General features: G+C 39.1%; 1 protein-coding gene across 1 annotated transcript; it reads left to right on the forward strand.

The window, feature by feature from the left end:
- Positions 1-13826: 13826 nt before the first annotated feature.
- LOC116623645 (C-type lectin domain family 4 member E-like) lies at positions 13827-18922 on the forward strand. Its single transcript, XM_032390990.1, has 6 exons — positions 13827-13968; positions 14787-14879; positions 15513-15602; positions 16318-16469; positions 17128-17243; positions 18436-18922. Exons 1-6 carry the CDS (start codon positions 13932-13934, stop codon positions 18605-18607), a joined length of 660 nt encoding a protein of 219 aa, XP_032246881.1. The 5' UTR covers positions 13827-13931; the 3' UTR covers positions 18608-18922.
- The last annotated feature ends 2 nt before the right edge of the window (positions 18923-18924 follow it).

Below are 18924 nucleotides of genomic sequence, written 5' to 3' on the forward strand. Positions count from 1 at the left end.
GGCTCCCCACTGAGCAAGGAGCCCATGAGGGGCTCGATCCCAGGACCCTGGGATCGTGACCTGGTTTGAAATACATATTTGATAATGGGAGGCCTGGTTGGCTCAGTGGGTTAAGCGTCTGCCTCAGGCTCAGGTCATGATCCCAGGGTCCTGGGATCAAGGCTCCCTGCTCAGTGGAGAGCCTGCTTCTCCCTCTGCCTGCCACTCTCCCTTCTTGTGTGCTCTCTCTCTCTGTCAAATAAATAAATAAAATCTAAAAAAAAAAAAAAGAAAGAAACACATATTTGATAAATACTCACTTAAACACTTGGTTAGGCTCCAGCAAGACAATCAAATTTATACCATTTATTTATTTATTTTATTATGTTATGTTAGTCACCATACAATACATCATTAGTTTTTGATGTACTGATCCACGATCCATTGTTTTCGTATAACACCCAGTGCTCCATGCAGTACGTGCCCTCCTTAATACCCATCACCGGGCTAACCAATCCCCCCTCCCCCCTCCCCTCTAAAACGCTGTTTGTTTCTCAGAGTCCATAGTCTCTCATGGTTCATCTCTCCCTCCAATTCCGCCCCCCCCCCATTTTTCCCTTCCTTCTCCTAACGTCCTCCATGCTATTCCTTATGTTCCACAAATAAGTGAAACCATATGATAATTGACTTTCTCTGCTTGACTTATTTCACTTAGCATAATCTCCTCCAGTCCTATCCATGTTGATGTAAAAGTTGGGTATTCATCCTTTCTGTTGGCTGAGTAATATTCCATTGTATATATGGACCACATCCTCTTTATCCATTCATCTGTTGAAGGGCATCTCGGCTCTTTCCACAGTTTGGCTATTGTGGACATTGCTGCTTTGAACACTGGGGTGCATATGGCCCTTCTTTTCACTACATCTGTGTCTTTGGGGTAAATACCCAGTAGTGCAATTGCTGGGTCATAGGGTAGCTCTATTTTTAAATTTTTGAGGAACCTCCACACTGTTGTCCAAAGTGGCTGTACCAACTTGCATTCCCACCAACAGTGTAAGAGGGTTCCCCTTTCTCCACAACCTCTCCAACATTTGTTGTTTCTTTCCCTGTCCATTTTTGCCATTCTGACTGGTGTAAGGTGGTATCTCAATGTGGTTTTGATTTGGATTTCCCTGATGGCTAATGATGATGAACATTTTTTCATGTGTCTGTTAGCCATTTGTATGTCTTCTTCAGAGAAGTGTCTTTTCATATCTTCTGCCCACTTTTTGACTTGATTCTTTGTTTTTTGGGTGTTGAGTTTGAGAAGTTCTTTACAGATTTTGGATACCAGCCCTTTATCTATAGTGTCATTTGCAAATATCTTCTCCCATTCTGTGGGTTGCCTCTTTGTTTTGTTGACTGTTTCCTTTGCTGTGCAGAAGCTTTTTATCTTGATGAAGTCCCAAAAGTTCATTTTTGCTTTTGTTTCACTAGCTTTTGGAGATGTATCTTGAAAGAAGTTGCTGTGGCCGATGTCAAAGAGGTTACTGCCTATGTTCTCCTCTAGGATTTTGATGGATTCCTGTCTCACATTGGGGTCTTTCATCCACTTTGAGTTTATCTTTGTGTATGGTGTCAGAGAATGGTCGAGTTTCATTCTTCTGCATGTGGCTGTCCAATTTTCCCAGCACCATTTATTGAAGAGACTGTCTTTTTTCCATTGCATGTTTTTTCCTGCTTTGTCAAAGATTATTTGACCATAGAGTTGAGGGTCCATATCTGGGTTCTCTATTCTGTTCCATTGGTCTGTATGTCTGTTTTTGTGCCAGTACCATGCTGTCTTGGTGATCACAGCTTTGTAATATAGCTTGAAATCGGACAACGTGATGTCCCCAGCTTTGTTTTTCTTTTTCAACATTTCCTTGGCGATTCGGGGTCTTTTCTGATTCCATACAAATTTTAGGATTGTTTGTTCCAGCACTTTGAAAAATGTCATTGGAATTTTGATCGGGATGGCATTGAAGGTATAGATTGCTCTGGGTAGCATAGATATTTTAACAATGTTTACTCTTCCGATCCATGAGCATGGAATATTTTCCCATCTTTTTGTGTCTTCTTCAATTTCTTTCAGGAGTGTTCTGTAGTTCCTAGAGTATAGATCCTTTACCTTTTTGGTTAAATTCCTACCATTTATATGGAAATGTTTCGGAAGACATTTATTCCTTCTATCAATTCCTTACAATTCAGTGCTTGATATGCAACACCAACACAGAAAGATTTGCTCTAGAAAATGTGGCCTTACATTGTCATAATTGTGATCTTCCATTTTTTTAAAACTAAGCTTATCCCTTTTTAAGCTGTAAGTTCCAGTGAATGGATGCATAATATAGCTGTAGAAACTTTCCAACACAACTTCTACAACACAATCTTTTCCATTATCATCAGGTAATAAACTGTGAGTATAATTTGCCTTATTCACATCAAAGCAGATTCTAATGGAATATTCCTTCCCTTTCCTACAAATTTATGGCCAAATAGAAACAACTCAGTTCAATATAACCAAAATGGTAAACCTATCTTAATTTTAGTTAGAAATCTATTTTGTGGGGCACCTGGTGGCTTAGTCAGTTGAGCATCTGACTCTTGATTTCAGCTCAGGTCATGATCTCAGGATCGTGAGATCAAGACCTGTGCTGAGCTCCCTATTCAGTGGGGAGTTTGCTTGAGATTCTTTCTCTCCCTCTGCCCCCCCCACACACACACTCGCTCTTTCTCTAAAAAATATACCTAAATCTTTTTTAAAAATAAATCTATTTTGTTACAGAAAGAAAAAAGATAGGTGACAATTGAGAATGGAGTCAAGCTAAGAATACCTTTAATTCAAAGTTCCTTAGTCTTACAGTTGTACTGTGTTCAATATTTTGTGCCAACACAATTCCTCTCAAGCTCCAGAACTTTGAATGACATATAACTCCCACTCTAAAAAGCAAAACAAAACTAAACAAAAACTAAAGAACTTTTACCTGATGCAGCAATTTCTGAGCATCAGTTATTTCCAATGCTTTTATTACTTGGGGCATGGCTGCCATGCCTCAGCAGGGACCCTGACGACCATAGCAGACTCCAGCTTAAGCTCCTAGAAATCAGGTATGTGGCACTTGTCTGTATGTACACGCAGATGATGACCTGGCAATTGAGGAGAGCTAAATGAGGAGGACCAGTGTACTCCCTTCCCAGTACACTTGGCCATTTGCCTTTAAACACTTGTATGACGGATTGATCTCTTACTGGATAATCAGAAATGGTCTGTGCAGAAGAATTCCCTTGCCAGAAAAAAATAAAAAACTGAAAAACTACATCTCCCAGAGAGAACTGTTCTATAGTTCATCCAGGTGCTTTTAATTACAGTTGTTAATCTTACATTCCTGGATCGAAATCTCATTTCTTGATTCACATCTAACCCCTTACACATCTCACTACTGGAAAATATAGTTTAAGAAATTGTAAGGGATATTGGATATCAGTGGGGAGGAGAGGAAAGAGAAAATGTCTGAAAGTTCTGAGTATATTCAAAAGCAACCCTCTCCCATAAAGGACGATCTTCTGTCTCTCAGTCAGTCAAGTTTCCCCACTTCCATGTTAGTGGGATCACCAGTAAGCACTGTTTCCCTCAGTGTTCTCCCTAATCTTGAATCCGTATGTCACCTGGGCGTATGGAAGCCATTTAGACTGCTTAAAGCTCAAATTTCATCTTGTTTTGGGTTTATGAATAGTTTAATGATGGACAACTAGACATCGCTAGCTTTCTACCACCAGAACTTAAAATGCCTTAAAATTGAATTTTTATTGAAATAAAAAGATAGCTAACAGAAAGGAAGCATATTTTTGAGCACCCATTATATTTTCACATGGATGATTTTATTTAATTGTCACCCTAACCATTGTTCACCTGCTACATGTTGCTTAAAGATGAGAAAAATGTGATTCAAAGAAATGTTAATTGGATATAATGGAAGTCAGAGTCAGCCAGTAGGGGTGTTGAAATTGAACGTTGTTCTCTCTGACCCCAGAGCTTTTTTCGCCATGGCTTGCTGCCCACAGCGATGACAGTGTCACCTGATTAAAAAGCAATTGCCATTGTTTTGATGAAATGCATTTATTTCATGCCACACTTTGGAATCTTTATTTCCATATTATTGTTCATTTTGTGTCAATGGTGCCACTTAAACACTAATTCCTTTTGCTTTGGGGGAGGAAAATATTCAAGTAATGTTTTCCTTGAATTCCTACCTGATCTTAGTAGGATCACATGGCACTTGGGAAGAAATATACAACCCAATAAACCAGCCCTGGAAGCCAAGATTGAAAAGGTTTCCAAGGCCGCCATGACTTTGCGTTTGGTGTTCAGATAGGTGGGTATGAAAGCAATCCACACACTATGGAAAATCAGCATGCTGAATGTGATTGGTTGGGCTTATTGAAACTGTCTGGTAGCCTTATAGCCAGAAAAGCAATAGTCAAGCTCAGAAGTGCTAGAAAGCCCAAGTTATCCAGAACACAGTAGAAGGCAGTGGTGGATCCCTTGCTACATTGCAGGATGATTTTACCAAATTGATTGTGTGTCAATGTTAGGGAAAGAGGGAGAAGTTTGCAGCCAGATAATGCAGATATGTACTTGAATGAGGGAGCCACTATAGACTATAGCAATTGAGAATTGGGTCACCAACTATATTTGGAGTGTTCCCTGGTTTTATGGCTTTGAAGGCCACAACCGCAATGAAGGTCTTTGCTAAAACAGCAGAAATGACTACAGAAAATATAACTCCAAAGAACGTTTATCTCAAGACAAAGGTGACCGGGAGAGGCCAACCAATACAAGTCAAAGGCAGAAGAAGCAAAATATTAAGGAAACAATGAGGATAGAACTGAGATTTCAGTTATTTTCTCTGACAATGGGTGTGTCTCCATACTGGATGAACAGTCCTAAAATCAGAGTAGTGAGGACATAAAAACTAATGGCCAGAAGACCAGAACAGCTTCTAGAAGATTTTCATGGGAGGAAAAAAAAAAAGTCATAATTTTGGGGAGGCATGATTTCTCTGTTTATTTGGATGTGGGTCTTCAGGACACCTGATACTTCATACACATCTGAAAGGGATACAGTCTGATTTAATATAGCCTATCAGCCATTCCCCAAATATGTGTAAAACAAATATATCTTGAACAGAACCATATTTGAATTCTGAGGTAAATATACCCAATTACATTCATGAGACCATAACACTGAAGAAAAAAAAAAAAGACCTTCCTTAACAGGAGAGAAATGATCTATTACATGCTTGAATCCAAAATATCCAGAAAGAGTGAGTTGAATTACACAATAAGAGAGCAAGAATTTAGAAAGTAAAGTGATGTTGAGGGAAAAACACAGACCATATAAAAAATGTATTTGATAATGTATGAAAGGAAGAGGGAATACGTTCCAAGGATTCTAGGCTTTAATTACGGAAAACCTAGGAAATAAAGAGTACTAATATTTATTGAGTATCTTTACTATGGTAAGTGCTTTCTTGAAAGTTGTAATTTGGTTATGATAGCAGTTTTACAACAGATTTACCATTATTTGGTGCTTACAGTAAAAAATAACAATGAGAAGAAGAAACTTTAGAGGTAAATGTTTTGAAGAAATTGCAAAACAAGCATAATAAAGTATGAAGTTTCATCCATTAAGGCTTGACCTCATTCACTCTGAAGAACTATTATATACGGCACAATTTATATTAGAAAAACAATTACAAATTCAAATGCAGGTTTGCACTCCTCAAAAATTTTACCAAAACTATTGAAAAATATTGGTCATTTTTACGCTGTTAATCTCTCTTCCAAAAGAGTGATATAAACCGGTTGTTTTTAGGAACAAGGACTTCTTTATGATCATTATAAAAACTTACTGGGTTTGGCATCCACCTCCACTCATTTTCCTCTTGCTTTTTTTATGTCTTTTTTAAACATGAATACTAAGCACTTGAGATACCAAGAGAAAGAACACAAGCAATCTAACTTCCAGTTAGAGGATTGGAGAAGAAGGAGTATTAACCACGTTATTACAAGTGTATGTGGAAATGTTTTAAAAAGCCTACTGAAATGATAAGCTGCTAATGAACAGCCTGTGGGCTATAATAAGTCTGAACTTCCTCTTAAAAGATGTGTGGAGAGCTCTTGTTGGGCTTAAATTATAGAAATAATATCAGATTTGCATTTTTGTAAGATCTTCATACCACCCCCACTGCTTGTGGGTTATTAAGGAGATGGAATATCCATTCAATGTCATTCTTTTGCCCAGTCTTACATATCATGACATTTGAAATGTGACCCCCAATCACTATTTGATGAGACTCAGTTTCTTCAATCCCCTAATGGTGACAGCCTGGTTTGCTTGGCAGCAGAGGGAAGCCTGGGTTAGGCCAGATGCAGTGTCCACACAAACCAGAGCATAGTTAGAACCCTCATTCAGCAGAAGGGGGCCAATATAATAAATTTGCCAGTCCCTCACCAGCTGGGAACGCTGGTGAATGACCCCCAGCTTCTTCTGGCAGTTGCCTTGGACCTTGTTTAGAACACACAGGACATGCTGTTACTGCATTAACCAAGTCACTGTCCTTCAAGGGCAGTCCAACACTCCCGGCAATACAGCATTCTGGGTGACATGATGGCATTGTGATGGCCACTCTTTCTGTGCATCCCATCTACTGTATCTACTGGGGAGCATCAGTAGCTGAGGTTCACACCCGAGCTAAGGTCTCAGCTTCCTGATTGCCAGGGGGTGTCAGTGCTTTCTGAGCTGGGATATGAAAAACAGTGAGGGCCGCTAGGGCTTTTGCAGATGGACCCAAATGTCTTTCCACATATCCTGACCCCATCAGGGCTTATTCATAATCATTCATGCCTTGGCTTCCCATTGTCCAAGCCATAGGGTTAGTCCCTTTAGAGCAGCACAACTATCAGGGAAAAGGGTTAAGAGCCAGGGCACATGGTGATCACCACTGAGACTGCTCTGAGCTCAGCCCATGGGCTGCTACAGTTTGTTCTTGTTTCCATGCAGATAGTGTCCATCATCGGGTTGAATAGTGAGAGCAGTCCACATGGGCGGACTTCCTGGACTAGACCTGTCTGTATCCCAGGCATGGGCAAGAATTTCCTTTGGCCCCTCTTTGCAGGCTACAGGGGCTGCCGTAGAAATGGGGGGGGCATCTGGAGGATCAACATACTCCACAAGACCTCGTAGCACCCACCTTTCTAGAAACAATGGGCTGGTGGACAGGGTGCTCCTCTGCTACAAAGAGACACGCCACTCATTCAAAGCAGGAGTTTAAGCCATGGCTGAGGTGGGTCAATGGAACATATTCTCAACCCACCCCTTAACAGGCAGAGAAGTTCTCACCACGATCTGCTGTTCCTTCGTGAGAGGCTCTCCCTGGAGGAACACTGTGTACACCGTTAGGAGCTGCTGCTCCATGCTCCATGGGAGTATGTTGGGTCTCTGCCCCCTTCCAGAGCTGAGACCAATCCAAGGGGCACTCTCCCCTTCTGTTGACTCTGCCACAGTGCTTGGCCCATAGCCCCCGGAGTCACAGACACATCTAACTCAAATGCTAGCCCTGCTTGGGAGATGCCCAGAGATTTAACATGCCTCTCTAGCCCTTATGCTTTCCCGAAGGCAGTTTATGTCTCCGATTCCCAGTCGCACCTGTGCCCTTTCTTCACCAGGTGACATAAAGGATGGAGGGACTGTGCCAGGTGGGGAATAAAAGTCCTCCATAGCCCCGAAATCCCTACAAAGCCTTGCACCTCTTTCACGTTCTTAGGGGTTGGATAGGCTGACTTTTATCAGTCAGAGCTTCTGGGACAACATGGTGTCACCAGTTGGACCCCAAAACCTGGCCTTTACTGCCCACGTGCTTGTACTCACTGACCATTGTCCCACATTTTACCTTAAGCTCTTTTTTCCAGTTTATCTCTTCACTCAGGCAAATGGAAACCAAAACCACCCCTCAAGTGAAGTTACTGCCCCAACAAGACATCCAACCAGCCCAAACCACCCAGACCAGTTTGAAAGTGACTGCCCACTCATGCCTCGCAGATGGACCATGGAGTGACCTCTGGAATGACTGACAATTACCTTTACTTCATCATAATACTGAAATCTCCACCCAAGGAGGACCACAAGCCTCATTTACATAACATACGTCTGTATAGGCATGTCTCCGTAAGGTGCACGCACGGCCTTATGCCCGTCTCTACATACGGTGACAAGGCTTCCCTATCTAAATATTCATCTGAACCCTAAATAAAAGGAACCCATTCACCCTTGCTTAGGGGGCCATGGGTTTGGAAGTTATTCCCTGTGATCTCATTTGCTGCAAATAAAGTTTCCTTTGTGCAACAGCTCGCCTGGTGTATCTGTGACTCATCAAGGAGCAAACTCACAATGGTTCGGTTATAATGGGTCTTTACCCAACCAGGAGACCTGCAGAAGCTTTACAGTGGGGCCTGAGCCTTGAATTTTCTGTGGGTTCCCCACCCATACTCTTCCTTGAAGAAAATGCCCCAATTTAAAAATTATTTTAAGTGAAATTCTTGATATTTGACTTTATATACAAATTTAACAGCTTTTTCAAAACCATTATTGTAGCATTTTATTCTTGATAATATATATAGATTTGTATTTCATCACACTGAAAGAAATTTCAAAAATAAATCATGTAGAGATTTTTAAATTCAATTTACATGTCCGCTGCTTGATTAAACTTAAATATGTAAACATTCACAATGAATCCAAATGCACGCAAAGGTTGTAGTAAAAATTATTTAACTAATATTAAATAGTTATTAAAAAAGTCTTTTTTTAAAAAAATTTTTATGGGCTCAAATTGTGCCTTGATTTCTTATATCTTAATGCATGGAGAAATGTCCTTCAACCTCTCCATCTTGGCTCAATTTACTCATCATTAAAATGAGATTAATAACAGGACCTCATTATTGATTGTTGTGATCACTGAATGAGATTTGTGTAAACAGCTTAACCCAGTGAGTGACATATAGTAAGTAACAAATGATTAGTACTGTTAGATGGTAGCTGTGGAGGTATTTCTTACACCACTGTTCCTTTTTCCTACTTGAATTACTATGATCATACCCTCACAGACAGGTACCTTCTAGCCCATCCACGTTGCTGATGCTCAATTAAATGTTTGGGAAGATGTTATGTAAGGGTACAAACTTGCAGCTAATAGAGAAATAACCCCTGAAGACTTAATGCCAAGCATGGAGATTATAGTCAACCATATTACATTATAAAATAAACTTCCAAGTTGCAAAGAGACCAGATCTTACTTCTATGCAAAAGAAATAATAATTGTATGATGTGATAGAGGTGTTAGCTAATGCTACAGCAGTAATCGTACTGTAATATGTAACCGTATCAAACCAACGTGTTGTATGCCTTCAATTTATACAACGTTATATGTAAATTATAGCTCAATCAAAAGTTATGAATTGTTTAATTCACACGTGAAATTACAAATATGTAGAGAATGTATGTTTTCCTTTGCTCTACTTTGTAAATTCAGAGAAAAGGCAGTCAAAATTCCATGATTGCTCTTTAAATCCAGGGTCTGTGGCCTTTTGATGGCAGACCGTGTAAAGGCAACTTTATTTTCTCAACTGCCTTTGCGAGAAAACGTACTCGCTAGTAAGGAGGCAGGCAAGAAATAGGAAAAAACAGCACCAACCACTGCTATGAGGATCTGAGTCTTACACCTTGTTCTGCCACTCAATATTACATGATCTCCAGCAAATAATCTCTCCTATTTGGGACACAGTGTCTTGTTTGTGATGAATGTATTAAATTAGATCACTGCGTTGAGCTCTAACATTCTTCTCCATTCCCTTTCTCTTTGCAAATATCATAGAGCTCACAGAGCAAATCTTCTCAAACGTTAAAGGCCACTGTTGATTAGAAACTGAGGGAAAAAATGATGATTGAATTCGTGATAGGAAATAACACTTTCCTTTATTGAGATACATGAGAAGCACAAGGGCAGCATTATCAACATATCAAAGGTAGTTCTATGGGGAGGTTCTATTGCCAGAGGAAAGAGATTTGATTTTCAGCTGCCAAAATGCAGTGGGAGCTGACTGAAGCCTAAAGCAGGATTTTTAGAACCAAAGGCAGTAACATCAAATTGGGACGAGCCTGGGTAAAAAGCAGATGAATAACTTGTTCTTGTCCCACAAACAGATTTCATTAGGACTTCAATGAAAGCTGCTTGCTTCCTTCTTGTGCTTTACATGTTATTCCTGGGACTTAGCTCATCTCTGACTGAGTCCTCAATAGACCTGTAGCTCCCTCTTCCCAATCTGCTCCAAACAGATCCGAACTGGAAGGAAGAGGAGGCTACAGCCAAACCTGAGGGCTTAAGACCTGCAAGTCAAGTAATTCCCTAAGGAATGTGCATTCTGATCTAATCATCATCACAGCCACCATTTCAAATGGTTATATCCTTACCATCTCTGTTGTAAAGCTATTTGTAAATTATAAAAATAAAAAAAATAAATAGGAAAATTGGTAATAACTACAAATATTTAAAAAGAGTGCAGGGGCACTGGGTGGCTTAGTTGGTAAGTGTCTGACTCTTGGTTATGGCTCAGGTCATGATCTCAGGGTCCTGGGATGGAGAACCGTGTTGGGCTCTGTGCTCAGCAGGGAGTCTGCTTCATATTCTCTCTCTCCCTCTCCCTGCCCCTCCTGCTTGTGCTATCTCTCTCTCTCTGTCTCTAAAATAAATATATAAATCTCAAAAAAAAAAAAGTGTACAATGTCTGGATAGCTTTAATAAAATTATTCACCAAAATTTAAATAATATGCTTCACATACATTTATAAAATTTGAGATAATAATACAAGTGTAACAGAAATTAATTATAGCATAATTTTAGTCTTTGCAGAATACCTCTGTTAGATGTAATAATCTTTAAAAAATGAGATAAATCATTTGTTTTGTTATTTAACTTCCATTTAGGCTACAAGGCTTTTAAGTTAAATTCTACATGGGAATTTTTTACATCTTACACAGATGAATTAACAGCAGAATATAAATTTTGCCACCTTGAAACTTTATAAGGGAGAAAAATTCCAAAATCTTACTTAACAAAATTCATAGAAAATCATATTTGATACAGAAAGAAATTCTTATTGTTGATTAGGAGTAGGAATAAAAAGAGATTCGAGAAGAGTAAGATATTCAAAAATATCTTGTTCTCTATTCTCCTACAGTGAAAAGGAAATTTGTATCATATAAAAAAATAGCAGCGTACCGATCACAAGAGTCAGGTACCAGCTGCTCTGTCGAGTAATTAATGCTCCCAAATGTAATGGCGTTGTGTTATACTTCTCTAATAAGGCTTTAATATTTAATTGCAATGAAAATTGCCTTCAGGGGCGCCTGGGTGGCTCAGTTGTTAGGCGTCTGCCTTCCGCTCAGGTCATGATCCCAGGGTCCTGGGATCAAGCCCAGTATTGGGCTCCTTGCTCAGCGGGGAGCCTGCTTCTCCCTCTCCCACTCCCCCTGCTTGTGTTCCCTCCCTCGCTGTGTCTCTCTCTGTCAAATAAATAAACAAAAATCTTTAAAAATATATAAAAAATAAAAAAATATAAAAAAAGAAAAAGAAAATTGCCTTCAGACAAAATTTTATATTTATGGTTATAGCCCAGAATGTTATTCTATGATGAAAGCTCAAGCCAAATAATGATTTTTAACATTTGACATGTATCATTGAGCCAAATAGCGTGCCCCTGTAAATATGTATAAAGGTAGCCATTACCTCATGTGTTAGAGGAAGGAAAAACTAGAAATTATTTGTGCCCGTTTATAAATTGCAGAAAAGTTAACAATAGAGTTAAGAAGATAGATACCCGAATACATTGATGAATATAAAAGTAATTTTTAACACAGAAAAGTATTGCAGGTATGATCTTATTTGACTAAAAATGAATAAGCAATATCTTACATAGACTCCACTTATATAAGCTTGGAAAATGTCTCAGGGTATATACAAGAAATCATTAAGCATGGTTGATTTTAAATCTTTTTTTTATTATTATCTATCTGAGTGAGAGAGAGCGAGCACAAACAGGGGGAATGGCAGGCTCCCCACTGAGCAAGGAGCCTGATGTGGGACTTGTCCTGGGATCATGACCTGAGCTGAAGACAGACACTTAACTGAGCCACCCAAGTGCCCCAAGCATGGTTGACTTTAGAAGAGTGCACTTAGGACAGATGGGAGGTCTTTTATTTGCCACATTCTTCTCATATTGTTAACCATAAAAATATTATTTCTATAATTTGGTGATAAAATTATAATCACTTACAAAAGTGATAAAACAAAGAATAAAAACATATACATATTTTGACTGATATTAAGATATTAATTTGTTGGTTACTAATATTAGTTAATTGCATGTTCATAAAATTATTAACATATAATCATTTATTGATATTAGTTATTACTGATTGATCATAACAAATTATTGACTGTAGTCATTATGATTCATCATTTAATAATTCACTTAACTCATCCACTAGATCATCTTTTTTTACTGGTCAAAAACCAAGTGCTGATAAGATCCATGTTAGAGATGCAAATATTTTATGATATATACATGTAGAATTTTAAAATTTTCTTTAACAAATCTATATAACTATAAAATAGAGGATGCAGAGGAAATTGAGCAATACATTGAAACAATAAAAAGTCCCGTTGAGAACAAGGATATTTTCTAAGATATGAAGTCTGTGAGTCATTGGTGTGGGGATTACCAGGTCATATATATATATATATATATATATATATATATATATATATATATTACTAATGCCTCCTGACACTTGTGAATTTTAATCAATAGAGACCAGTTTGATCTTGTTCTTAAGTATTTTTAAGGAAGGGAGTGGAACACTACTACATCTAACTAACCTTCCAGAGAAACATGATATTTTCATGTCTAACTGAAATTGCTTCTTCTGACGTTCAAATTTATTTCTCCTAAAATAGGCCCTAATATAAAACAAAAATCCCTAAATAATTTAGAAGAATAGAATGAAACTACTTGCTGAGTCTCGAAGGCTCCAGAAGCTGTTTTGACATGAGGAATGGAGCTGAATTTCAAAGTAGTCATACCACGTGAGGCGGTTCAACTGGGGCAGACCTGTGAGATTGCTTAGTGCTGAACACTTTGATAGAAGAGATACAAACCCACAATGCAACATGCACAACACCAGAGAAATCCAGAAGGTTCAAGAGAAGCAAGCAAAGGAGGAAGAAAAAAACATAAAATAGGAAAAGGAATTCACATGGCTAAGTTGTAAATGCATATACTATATGCCCAGCTCTGTGCCAAGTGTGAAGATTTGGAGTCTGTCCCCTTACCAGTTAACAAATGTGTGGTGGCAAGGACTGAAAGTGAAATTAGAAGTGCAGAGGAGGGCCCCACAAATGTCAAGGGCAGACTGAAGGATGAGTGAGGCCTGGAAGAAAGTAGAGAAATTTTATCCACCAAAATTTTTCCACCAGTATTTTTCAGCCCCTGATGTGTCTGCATGCTCAGCCCATTTCTGTTCATATTTAACCACTTCACCATTTCCCCCATTTAGTTGTTTCGGCAAGTGAGGAGACAGACTTGTCAACTTGTCACCCGGTAAAATCCCTTGTCCTCCTTATGCAAGAAAGGAAACCCTGATTGAAACACAAAGCCACAAGACACATTAATATTATGATGTCTTAGGGTTGCACTTCCTAAAAAACAGAAAAAGATTCGTTTTCCTTGAATCTTACCAACAAAATACTCCTGGACTCAGAAACTGACAAGAGGAGAGAGAGAGGGAAAGAGGGAGAAAGAGAGAGAGGGAGAGAATGAATTCGTCCCAACCATCTACATCACAAGGCACAGGTAACATTTACAACTCTCCCTTTCTTTCATAGATCTTTCTTTTGGGAAGACATGATAAATATTTTGAGGGACGGGACAATAGAAAAGTCTCCACTAGAACAAAAGAAGGGAGACAGAGACAGAACACAAGAGAGGAAGCTGAGGCAGTGGTTAGGGACCATATGTTGTACTGAGGATCACTGGGCTGGATTCCAGGGAGGTGAATCAGACTGCTCTGCCCACCCTTTCCCTGTGTCGTGTTGGGCAAATCACCTCACTTCTCTGGAACCCACTTTCCTGTCTGTAAAATGTGTATCAGGAGGGAGGGGGAGAGGAGCTACTAGAGCATGGCCAACGTTTTATCTGAATTGATTTACAGAGGGTTTGGGAAATGAACCACCGAAAAGAGGAGAGCAGGAGAGAGACAAGAAAAATAGAGGGGGCAAGAGGGAGAAAGGGGAAGACAAAGATAGGAAAAGAAGGGGAAAAACCTGGGAGACTTAGGAAGGAAATATTGCCCATCTGTCTCAGTTCATGAATCTTAAGATTAGCAATGGCTTATTCTAGTGGTTCTGAAAGATGGTTTCCAGACCAACAGCTTCAGCAGCTTCTGGGAACTTGCTGGCTCAGTACCAGGTCTAATGAATTGTTAACTCTAGAGGTGAAGCGCCATTATCTGTGTTTCAACACACCATCCAAATGATTCTGATGCGTGCTGAAGTTTGAAAACGACTCTATATAGAACAGTGCAAGTGGGAAGGAAATAAGTGGTTGAATAAGAATTTCTTTTGTATCTTGCTAGGGGAAGATTGACCATGTTTGCGTATTTCTTTCTACAGAGAAAAGATGCTTGTCTTCCCAAGTGCTCTTATGGACTGTTGCTGGGGTCTCCATGCTACTGCTCAGCGCCTGTTTTATCACCAGATGTGTTGGTGAGTTCGAAAGGTCAAGTTTAATCTCCCTGGTGAATATTAGGAGTAAAATCTTTCTTGTTGCCTGTGGGTTGTCTTCCCCACAAAAGGGTATTTCTGTTCCACTTTCTTCCCTATTTATCTCCAGGTTATTGCTCAACTAGAACCCCAACTAGTACAGAACAGTTACCAAATTTCAGTGACCTCTGACACATTTCTAATGATAGACACTTTTCATCTCCTTGGTGGCCTTGAGCCCTCCCCTTTATACTCCTATCATTAGGGTAAACTTCTCCATGGGATCCTAGCCAGAGGCATGAAAAATCACTTTTTGGAAGAAAGGTAGGGAGGGTTAGCATAAGAGAAAGTGAAAACGCATTTGTTTTCTCTGAGCCTTTGGACCTGAAATAAAGTACATTCATCTTCATAAATCAGGAAAACCATGAAATGTGAATTCCCTCTTCTTTCTTTGAGTAAGTAAATCTTGGTGCCTCTCTATGTAGAAGGACAAATAGAAAAAAAAAGAAAGAAAGAAAGAAAAGAAAAGAAAAAGAAACCATGATGATTATTGGTACTTTTGTTATAAATACAAAAATGATAAGATTTATTTTTTATCAAGAGTAATGAACATTAACTCTGCCCCTTTCTTTACAGTGACATATCGTGTCTTTCAACTCTGTGATGAGAATAAGTTCCAGCTACATGAGGCGTTCATGGACTTCTCCTGCTCCAATGATGGATCGGGTATAATAGTCCTCAAATTTGAACATTAACATTTATATATCAACACTTTCTTTTAAAGATTTTATTCATTTATTTCAGAGAGAGAGAGACAGAGAGCGCAAGCATGAACATCAGGGAAGAGCAGAGGGAGAAGCAGACTTCCCACTGAGTAGAGAGCCCGATGCGGGGCTCCATCCCAGGACCCTGGGATCATGACCTGAGCCAGAGGCAGATGCTTAAACAACTGAGCCACCCAGAAGCCCTTATATCAACACGTTTTTTTTTTTTTTTTTGGCTTCTAGATTGATTTGGGGACAAGTAAAGTAGTTGGATGATGTTCTGTTTTTCAAAAACGAAATGTAAAATCTTGCCTGTACTATATGAGAATGCTGAGGAATTGGTAAGAAGACAGTTTTAGAACTTTGAAAATGCAATTAGCATTGAGACAGGAAATCTTGGGGACATTATAGAAAACTTTTAGAATAAATTTGAGATATGTCTCAACAGAAAATCTAGAAGTGGAAGGTATTATCTCCAGGAATGCATTTTCTTTTCATTCTTCACTTACTTCCAAATGAAGTGAAGGAGAAAAAAATATATAGAATAGGGAATTTGGAAATATCTCAGAAATATACTCCCTACGCTCTTCTATATATAGTCTTGTTCCAAGTCTTAGCAAAATGCTACATGATGCTCCTCTGGGCTAGGACACTCATGGAAACTTCTCTCCTCCTAGGTTCAGTCAAAAATTGCTGTCCATCGGACTGGGTACATTTTCAATCCAGCTGCTACTTCTTTTCTACTAACACCATGTCCTGGGCATCAAGTTTAAAAAACTGCTCCAACATGGGAGCCCATCTGGTTGTTATCAACACGCAGGAGGAGCAGGTAGTTGGAGTGCAGCCTCCTCTGGTGTCAGTGTGACCTTCTTCACAGGATCTATCCCTTTCTCCACACGTGTATACAGTGTTTGGGCCACAGTTACTATTTGTTAAATGAATGTATTGAAATGCATGCTGTTCCTACTGTTTCTGTAAGTCGATACTTACTCTGTTTTCATCACTAGAAGAGCCTAAAAAAAAGGGCATTTCCATGTTCAGTTTCTTTATTAGGAAGACGGGGCAGGGGCAGGGGGAAGGGCTGGGAGTTCATTTTAGAATGGCTATTAAGTTGATGAGCATATCACATGATTATGTCAGATATGTCAAAGATGGCGTCCACTATCTTTAAGCTGTGATGAATAATGTTTCATGCTGGATATATACAGTAGATTTTGCTACAAATAACAGTAGATAAACTTTGAATGTGTTATTGAGAACCTCCTTCTCTGTTAAAGATTTGATTCTACAGTAGGTATATTTTTACCACAATAAAAAAAAAATGAGGAGATAATCCTCCATGATCTTACACTTTCAGAGCCACTTATCTATTATCTGTAGTAAATGTCCTACTTTATCTTTTAATAACAATTACCTTCAACATTTGTTCAAAATTGGAATAATTGATCTCCTATTTTTTTTTTTTTTTTATCGTGTTGCTTCCATAGGAATTCCTTTACTTTGCGAAACCTAAAAGGAGAGAGTTCTATATTGGACTGACAGACCAGGTGAATGAGGGTCAGTGGCAATGGGTAGATGGAACACCTTTGTCAGAAACTCTGAGGTAATTTCCTTCTTGCAGGAGAATTTTAACACTGTCTCAAATCCCAGAGTTAGACCATTGTTGCAGGGAGTTCTCAGAACCTCCTTCTGTTCCATGAGATATCTTCAGGTCAAACTTTGGTGATAACGACATGCAAGAAGATAGACGAAGAAAGCATGAGGATCTAGTGCTCCCACTTCCTGAGACTATCTGATTAAAGGGGAAATAACAGATGAAAAGAAGGAGAGGGTTAGAATTAAAGACTAATTCATTGGAAATGCTGCAGAGACAGAGTGAAATTCAGAGTCTTATGCCCCAAACTAGTAAATGAGACAAAAATAGTGATTTGAAAAGCAGATTTATGGAGTGTCTCTTTTCTCCTTAATAATTACCTTACATCGTTAGAGCACAACACTTTGGAGTTTTCAAAGTTTTTATCTCATTCATTATTTCATTTTACCTAAATTACACCTTTCTGAGATACATTGATATTATTAATCTTCACTTAGCATTTGAGGAAACTAAAGGTCAGGAAGGTTAATGTCAGTTCTAAGAGTACAGGCCAGATGCGCTGAGACTTTAGAAAGTTGCTTCACTACAGCACTGTAACACCACTGAGGTATGTACCTAAGTGAATACAAACTCAGTGTGGAATATAAGGAACCAAACTTGAGATATGAGTGCTAAGGAAATAGACCCACCGAATATCAATAGCTACTCCTTATGGGTGGACAACCATGAGGCAGCATGACAGAATAGAATGTCAGGAATATCCAGTTCAGCTTCACTCCTCGTAAACTCTATGACTTAGACAAATGGTTTAGCTTTTCTGGGATTCCTTTTCCTTATCAATAAAATGGAGATTATAGGGGCGCCTGGGTGGCTCGGTCAGTTAAGCGTCTGCCTTCAGCTCGAGTTGTGATCTCGGGGTCCTGGGGTCAGGCTCTAAGTGGGGCTCCCTGCTCAGCAGGGAGTCTGCTTCTCCCTCTCCCTCTGCCTCTCCCCCTGCTTGTGCGCTTCCTTTTTCTCTGCCAAATAGATCAATAAAATCTTTTTAAAAATAAATAAAATAATAAAATAAAATGGAGATTATAATGCCTAACTAACAAAACTGTTGTGAAGTTATACAACACAAATATCATTTGCCTAGCATAGTAGATGACTTGACTTCTTCTAGCTGGGATTTTAAATCTCCTGCGTTATTCTCTTTCAGCTTCTGGGATGTCGGGGAGCCCAATAATATAGTGACAGTGGAGGACTGTGCCACCATCCGAGACTCTTCAAATCCCAGGAAAAATTGGAATGATGTGCCTTGTTTCTTCAATATGTTTCGGATTTGTGAAATGCCAGAAATAAATGTCTCAAGCAACAAAAAAATTCTCTAAGAGCAGAAAGCACAACTTAAATGCATAAATATGGAGACACAAGAGCATGAACACAACTCCAACCTGAGAGAACTGTGTGCCGCATTTAATGAGGACTCCATAGGGACTTCGGGAGGACTTTCTTGCTTTCGCTACCAATAAAAATAAGTCGTTTCGAATGTTATAATTTGTGATACTGATTGACGTGCTTGTTTCTCCATATTGGTCTCAGGACTTCTCAAAACTTACCAAGAAATTCTCGAACTAATGCCAGGAAAAGAAAAGTATGCTCCTTTGGGCACATTTGCTTCATTTGTGAATACTGATGTGAAAATAGA

Source organism: Phoca vitulina, unplaced genomic scaffold (assembly GCF_004348235.1).
Source record: "Phoca vitulina isolate PV1807 unplaced genomic scaffold, GSC_HSeal_1.0 scaffold59, whole genome shotgun sequence".
NCBI classification, from domain to species: domain Eukaryota; kingdom Metazoa; phylum Chordata; class Mammalia; order Carnivora; family Phocidae; genus Phoca; species Phoca vitulina.